Below are 7,173 nucleotides of genomic sequence, written 5' to 3'. Positions count from 1 at the left end.
GCTCCTGCTGGCCCTGGGGGATGAGAGGGAGGCTGAGGCAGGATTCAAAGTTCAGGCTTGCCTCAGGGAATGAAAGGATGAGGAAGCCAAACAATAAAGGGTTTAATTTTGTCCTCCCCACTTAAGCGAAGCTCCTCACCATGAAACAATTTTTACCAAGTGCCAGAGAATCTGTTCTAGCCACATGAACTTATTTCTGCTTTTCTAATGGGAGTGTGACAGCAGTAACTGCAAATTATTTTTCTTTTTGCAGTAAAATCTGGCCATATGTTTAAACTCTGTGTTTGGTAGCAGTAGTTAAACAGTTTTTCTCATGCCTGTGGATTCCTGAGTTTGAAGGAATTTTGTCAAGGAAAATCCTTGCATTTCTGCCACTGTTCTTGCTTGCTGCTGTGACACAGTGTTGTTCTCCAAGCACTTTTAATCTAATTTGCTACACATCTCTGGCTGTAAACCATTAATAGCAGATGTTTAACGTGGGAGTTCTGGGGTGTGATCCACAACATGCCCCAGAGCTGCTGTTTTATCCCAGGATATAATTATAGTATCCTGGGACTTTTCTTCTAATTTTTATTTAAATGAAATTTCATACAATCTATTTCTTCATGGCAACAAAACTGTCACTCTCTGCTTTCACCCTTTCTGCTCCCAAAGACCAAAACCAGCACCTCCACAGAAACCTGAGCCTTTTCCCAAGGCTGCCTGAAGTTTGCAGGGCTCTTTACATCGATTCCTGGAATCAGATTCCTTTTACCCCTTTCAGGTTAATTAATGGATTCATTCCCCCCACCACTTACAGTCCAAGGGATTGTTGTTCTCCAAATATTGTCTGGGCATTAGGAGCTTTGAGATAAGGGAGGTAATCATAAATCATCTGTATGAAGCTTTGCAGGTCAGGGCCATAGCAGGCCCTGTTTTGTAAATGGAAAGCAAAAGGGGAACACAATCTCATTACTGAAAATACTCCTGCAAAAACACAACCTAGGGGACAGAAAGCCACAATCCAGAAGTGTGGAAATTTTAGAAAAAGAGCTGTCCTTTTGTACACAGAAATGCTAAGGACAGTCTAAGGGTGAAAAGTCTACCTTTGAACTTTGTTTTGAAGGTGTAACTTCAGTGTACCGAAAGCATCATCTGTTTCTTAATGAGATGCTGCTGGTTAGAGAAACTACTCTGAAATGTATTCTGCTTAAAGGTATAACTCTCATGACTACATGTCCTACCCTTCAAGATATTGTGGCAAATTCCACCAGTATGCTATGCCACCTTCAGGTAGAAGAAATGTTCAACTAAATTTTACTCTTCAGAGGAAAAAAAATATTCTTCAGTTACTGGTGAGTTTTCTTTTTTAATATTTAATTTGCAATGACTAGATAAAGCCAACTGGAGTAGCTTCTGGTCTTAACTCCTGATAAGCAGGAATATTTCCCAGTCAAATCTGAAGTCAAAATGTAGATGAAAGCTTTTATAAACAACTAGAGATTCACTGGGTATCACTTTCTAATTAAAACAATTAGAGAGTCTCTGTCCATCATTGTTGGATATTGCTACTAGATCATATCCATATTTTAATAAATCAATTTTAGGCAACATAATGCACAGCCACTGCTGTTGCTTTAAGAATGGTGAGCTGTTGTTATGTGCTGTCTCATCCAGGACTGGCATTCATATCTCCCCCTTTCACAGCAGAGCCATAAGTTTGGGAGCTTTTTGTCTTTCCAGTCATTTTGACCGGGCAGAGAGTGTTTTCCCCTCCCCTGGTGCACATCCTCCAAGGGCTGTCAGCTACTGAAAGGGTTCTCCTTGCAATTCCGGGCCCTTGAACCAGTCAGCTCCAACATGTTTTGGATTCTGATGCATTACCCCGGACCTCCCCGGCCTCCCGCAGGGGCTGCCCGGGACCCGCAGCCCGAGGGGGACAAGGTGTGGACCTTTCCTGAGCCGGGCCACAGTGCCCGGAACGGCAGGAGATAAATAAATACCAGTAACACACAAAGGAAAACTCCCGACCTCCTCCTGTGTCGGTAGGAGATTGCATTATTTTACAGCCCCTGCCAGGGGTTTCACCAGTTGTTGGTACAGGGGTTGTGATAAAGACTTGCCACAAATTATGTCCGGTTTAAAAGTGGATTATTGTAGGCACATTTTTTATAGCAACAGGAAGCCTTGTTGGCAGCATGTTTTAATTATGCTCTGAAGCTAATCAAGGAAAGAGAATCTGTTCTGAACACAGGAAGCTACATATACACATTCGAGTGCCTATTTCCACGGGGCAGGTACAAGTGCTTAAGTGCTGCTGAACTCCCAGCACGTGAGCAATTTAAATGTCTATAAAGTGCAGGCTTTCATAGGAAGGGGAGGATCCAGTGTAAGGCACCTGCTTCCTCTTTACACTTACTACTTACTTACTTATCAAGAGACTCTGGAAAAACCCTAACTCTTTTCCCTGGTGGTAGAGGAAGAGTAAAGATACTGAAGAGAAATCACGTACCTACAACAGGGCAGCTATTTTATTTCATCACTGCCTGATGCTAGCTGCAAACTTAGTATACCTCAGGCTGGTTGCCATGATTGCTGTATATGAGCAACTTCTGTGATCTGTTACTGTGAGCAATAAGATTTCCACTAAAAAGTGCTGTTTCCTTAATTTTTCTCCATGTTTAGAGTTTAATTTTTCTTTGTTATCAAAAGCAGAGGTACATATATTGGAACAGTCACACTTACTCTTTGGAAACTAGACGGTATGTAATGCATGATACATGGTATTGCCTGGTCTGAATGGGTAACAGCCGTGAGGTGCATATACTGCTTCCCAAAAGAGAGCATCCCAGCATTTCCAGTAACTCCTCTTATTACACTGCTGTAAAGTCTCATTGGCTGCAGAAAGCACTAACCCTCTCCAGAAGTCCCTAAATTAGATTGGAGATTATTTGAAGCATACCCACATCAAGTAAGTTCATCTAAGTAAACTACACGAGCTCCTACAATTGAAATGTCACTGGGATATTTGGGGTGTCCTGAAGCTTTTTACAAAGCACGGCAGTAAGAACTTTCTCAGATTTTAATCACTAGGAGATTATTATGGAAATGAAGCTTAACTGGTATGAAACAAACAGGAGCGAGGCAGGGCTTACACCCAGGACACAGATGTACCCAACTTACCCAAATCTCTCAGCAGGTTCAAAATGTTCCCTGCCCCTGCTGCCCACGGGATTTGTTTTCTTTGAGTACATCTCTTCTATTTCAAGCACTCAGTAAACATGCACTTTAACTCTTGAGTGGAAAAGGGAAGAAAAGTATTATTTGTCTACTATCCCTGTGTTACAGGCTTCAAATGAGTATTTAGCCGACCAGTTTGGCAGGCCTTCCTGGCTTTGCATTAAAGATTCGTATTTGCAGCTTGCAGAATAATGAAAGGTCCGTTCAGGCTCTGCCGCGTTGGTGAGGAAGCTCATGGATCCCACCTGGCTTTGTGCAGGGTCTGTTAAGCGTCACGGGTGCCCGGATTTTTGACATGCTGCTTTTCAAGGGGACTTGCAAGAGCATTTTGTGCCTTGTCTTTCTTCTCGCTGTATCTGCATTCCTGTTTCTGTTGTTGCTCAGTATCAGTGATAAGAACACCGTGTCAGGGTTCCGTCGTCTCGTGTTCTTTGCGAGTAGCGGAGGGTGGGCACAAATAAAGCGAAGTTCTTTAGCAATGTGCTTGAAAACCGCAATCCCCACTTCATACTGCTCTGCCGCTGGAAAGCTGCCAGGATCTCCCGAAGAAAAGAATCCCCAAGATCATGTTGCTTTTGTCCTGGGTTTGTTAGTTATCTCGAAACACCTCGGGACGCCTCTGTAAGTAGATATGAACAAAAAGAAACTGGAAGCAGGGGAATGAAAAAGGTCCGGGCGCGGGCAGTTCCCCCGCGCTCGCAGGCGAACGCCGAGTGCCGGGAGCATCTGCTGCCCTGTGGGGACGAAAGGAAACGCTCAGAAAGCGCTTTCCCCTGAGAGACCCCTTCTGCAAGTCCCTCGCCGCTGCTCCGGGGATGGCCCCGGTGCCCAGCAGAGCGTCCTGCAGGACCAGTGCCTGCTGCAGTCGGCAGGAGAGGCGGAGGTGCGGCGGCAGCCCCCGCCCATTCCCTTCCCTTCCTGCGCGGGGAGGCGCCGCCACGGCTACAAAAGGGCCGGCTCGGCCGGGCTGTGCCGTCCTGCTGCCGACAGCCAGCACAGCTGCTACACCCTAGGACACAGGGGAACAGCGCCTGGGGGCTGCTGGAAACAGCAAGGCTTGCACTTGTCAAGGTATGTCCTCTGCTAAGGGAAAAACACGGTAGGGGTTATGCGACAGGTTCGTTTCCTCTAGTGAGGAAACTCGATGCTGTTTTCTCTCTTCAGTGGTTTAGTTCCGTTCTTGCACCGTTTGACTTCGCTGAAGGTAGAGTTCTGGGCAGGGGCTGTTTTGAACATGGGGATTGAAGGGGCTTATGCTAGTCCTGCCTTGAATAGCACCCTGTGTGCCCAAGAAGGATGTTCATGTACTTTTCTCTCTCTGTGTGTCTGCAGGTGGATTTCTCCTTCAAACTTCTCCCCTTTGAGGATCTCCTGCCTAGCTACAGTGATGTGGTTCTTGGAGAAGATCAGAGTGTCACATGAAAATGGAAACCTCCCCAGTTCTTCTTTCCTGGGACTGCCACAAGGCCAAAACCTACCAGAAAAAGCCCGACTGAGGGCTGCTGCTTTTCCAAATGTGATCACTCCTGACAGAATCCCTGAATTCTGCATTCCCCCCAGGCTGACCAGCTCTGGCTCCATTAAGGGTAGTGGCTTCCACCAGGATCACAGTTTGGTGGATGCAGCTCTTACCTCTGATTATAGCCCCAGCTCATTTCCACATCTCATTCAGGTGGAAAGTGTTGAAGAGGAGATCGCAGCCCTGGAGGAAGAAAGCACCAATGCAGACCCACAGTCCCAAGCAGCGCTGTCCTTGCCCCACTTTCCCAGAGCCCCCACTTCCTATGGCTTCTGCACTTTGCTGGAGAGTCCCCACACCAGGAGAAAGGAGTCCATCTTCCATGGTGATCCACATGGTGCTCTGCCCAGCCTGAGGCTGTCTCGATCCAGAGCTAACACCTTCAGTGGCAAAGCAAGTATGTCTAATCCCATTGCTGTCAGCTTTGCTTCTGTGAGACTGCCGCCCAAGCATCTCTCTCTGCACAGGCAAGGCGCCTGTGACAGTGACACTGCCTCTTCCAGTGATTCCTCTCCTTTTAGTTCTCCACTTCTCAGCAGGTCACCTCCCAGACTCTGCTCCCTGATCAAAGCACAAAGTCAGGAGGGATTGCTCTGCAAAGCACAGAAAGACAAGAGCAAATACAGCATGCCCAGGAACAATTCTCTGTCTACAGAGGAGAGCAGCTCCACTGATAACAGCCCCAGTGCCATCAGGAGGGCCTCCGAGGGGCTGCTTGGTATGCGGAGCTTTAGCACCTCCTGTTCTCCCATGTTTCCAGTGGACCTGGCCTGCAGTCGGGAGAGACTGGTGGGAGAGAGCATCGTCGTCATGGACAAGGGAGGCGTGTTGAGGCTGTCAGCTGAATACTGCTCGGAGAACGAAAGGCTGCGGATCCGCCTCATCAGTGCAGAGGGTTTGTATGATGACTCTGTAGAGCCTAAAAACATAAACTGCTGTATCTCCTTCTCTCTGGTGCCAAGGAAAACACAGAAGCAGAGAAGCACAGTTATAAAGAGAAGCAGAAATCCCATCTTCAATGAGGACTTCTTTTTTGACAGCATTGCAGAAGAAGAGCTGTACAGCCTCTCTGTCAGGATGAAAGCAACAAATAAAGGGTGCAGTATGAAACGGGATTATACCTTAGGAGAACGGGAATTGTCTTTAATGAGTATGCTGTCAGTGTAGTGCTTCAAATAGTCAAAAAAATTATCTTCTGAAAGTTTTCTACTAAATAAAGTTTTAGGTTGACTTTTACGTTGTTGGGGTGTTTTTTTTTAAGAATACTTAAAAGCATTGCCTTGCTTGGTGTTACTGTCATGCTCTTGGTGCCTTGTCTTGCTGCTTAACACTTCAAACTCTGAGATATTAGGTGTTAAAAGGTGGCTGTGGAGGAGACCTCTGCCTGTAGAGTTGGACAGCAGAGGGGAGAAGGGCTAGTTTGCCTTTAGGATAAAGGATTACACTGTTTCCAGATCAAGGCTGTTCTTGTTTATGGCTTTCAGGCCATAAACATCAGATGGAAGTGTTTTTCACTCTTTCTGGTCCCTAAGTGGGTAACAGTCTGTGCACACAGTACACCCTGAAGTCTATTGCAGCTCCTTGGTACAGCATCAGTTCAATGGGCCATTTTGACAGCACTCACATTTGCACAAACTAATGTTTTAATGAGCCCTGTATTCGGAGGGAGAATGAAGTCTTTTACAACAGGTGGATGTGGATTCCCAAAGCCCGTGTAAGTTGTTGTTGAGGATAACAAGATCAGCTTCTGAGCAACAGCTAAAAGTCACTGGAGGCAGGGGTCTCTTTACACAGACCTACAGTATAAACACTTGAACAGCCTGGTTGAGGTTGCAGCACGGTCAGCATCAACCTTTCCATGGTCGGTTTCACAGCCTACAGAATCGAGTTGCCAGGTGATTGTATTCTGATCAGGAATGTACCTGAGAGCTACAGCCCTCAGCAATTCAGCTATCGAATCCTTTCTGAAGCTGGAGCAGATAAGGTATCAGTGCAGCAGGGGCAAAGGACAGTTTGGGATCTCAGCGTTGAATTCCTGCTTCAGTTAATGACTCGATGCATACCCTGCTCAAGTCATTGTCATACAATTACTGCAATCAATCTGTCCTGTCACCAGGTGGTGAGTGGCTGAAGCAAGTGCTTCAGTACCAGGGGAAACACAAAGGTACAGAACTTCTGCATGCTTGAGACCATCTTCCCTTTTTTTATTTTTTTAAATGAGGTTTACTTCGGGCTGGGTAAAATGGATAAATTAGTGTGAGGAGGCAAAATCGTCTTGAAAGTCCAGGCCTGTTGCTGCCTCCTTTGACTAAGTTGCAGGCTTCATTATGTGAAGATAGATAATTCTTAATGGAGGAGCAATCCATGTAGGCAAGGGGCAGAGAAAACAAAGGTTTACTTTTGTGTTCCTTTTGAGGCTGTAGAGATAGGGCCTT

The 7,173-nt window shown here is 46.2% G+C and overlaps 1 protein-coding gene across 4 annotated transcripts; it reads left to right on the top strand.

The window, feature by feature from the left end:
- The first annotated feature begins 1,130 nt into the window (after positions 1–1,130).
- Positions 1,131–5,963, top strand: LOC131583304 (C2 calcium-dependent domain-containing protein 4C-like). 4 transcript variants are annotated; one of them, XM_058847257.1, is made up of 3 exons: positions 3,924–4,290; positions 4,384–4,423; positions 4,552–5,963. In XM_058847257.1, exon 3 carries the CDS (start codon positions 4,607–4,609, stop codon positions 5,903–5,905), a length of 1,299 nt encoding a protein of 432 aa, XP_058703240.1. In that variant the 5' UTR covers positions 3,924–4,290; positions 4,384–4,423; positions 4,552–4,606; the 3' UTR covers positions 5,906–5,963. The 4 variants fall into 4 exon arrangements, with proteins under 4 accessions (XP_058703241.1, XP_058703238.1, XP_058703240.1 ...); XM_058847258.1 differs by lacking the exons at positions 3,924–4,290; positions 4,384–4,423 and adding an exon at positions 1,131–1,334; XM_058847255.1 differs by lacking the exons at positions 3,924–4,290; positions 4,384–4,423 and adding an exon at positions 2,104–3,840.
- The last annotated feature ends 1,210 nt before the right edge of the window (positions 5,964–7,173 follow it).

Source organism: Poecile atricapillus, chromosome 11 (genome assembly GCF_030490865.1).
Source record: "Poecile atricapillus isolate bPoeAtr1 chromosome 11, bPoeAtr1.hap1, whole genome shotgun sequence".
NCBI lineage: Eukaryota > Metazoa > Chordata > Aves > Passeriformes > Paridae > Poecile > Poecile atricapillus.
Note: the sequence above shows the minus strand (reverse complement) of the source record. Positions and strands in the feature narration are given on the sequence as shown.

Excerpts from the sequence above, each read along its gene's own strand:
- LOC131583304 (XM_058847255.1), top strand. The coding sequence starts at position 3,515 with ATGCTGCTTTTCAAGGGGACTTGCAAGAGCATTTTGTGCCTTGTCTTT. Across the intron at positions 3,841-4,551 it reads AAACACCTCGGGACGCCTCT|GTGGATTTCTCCTTCAAACT; the intron begins GTAAGTAGATAT and ends GTGTGTCTGCAG.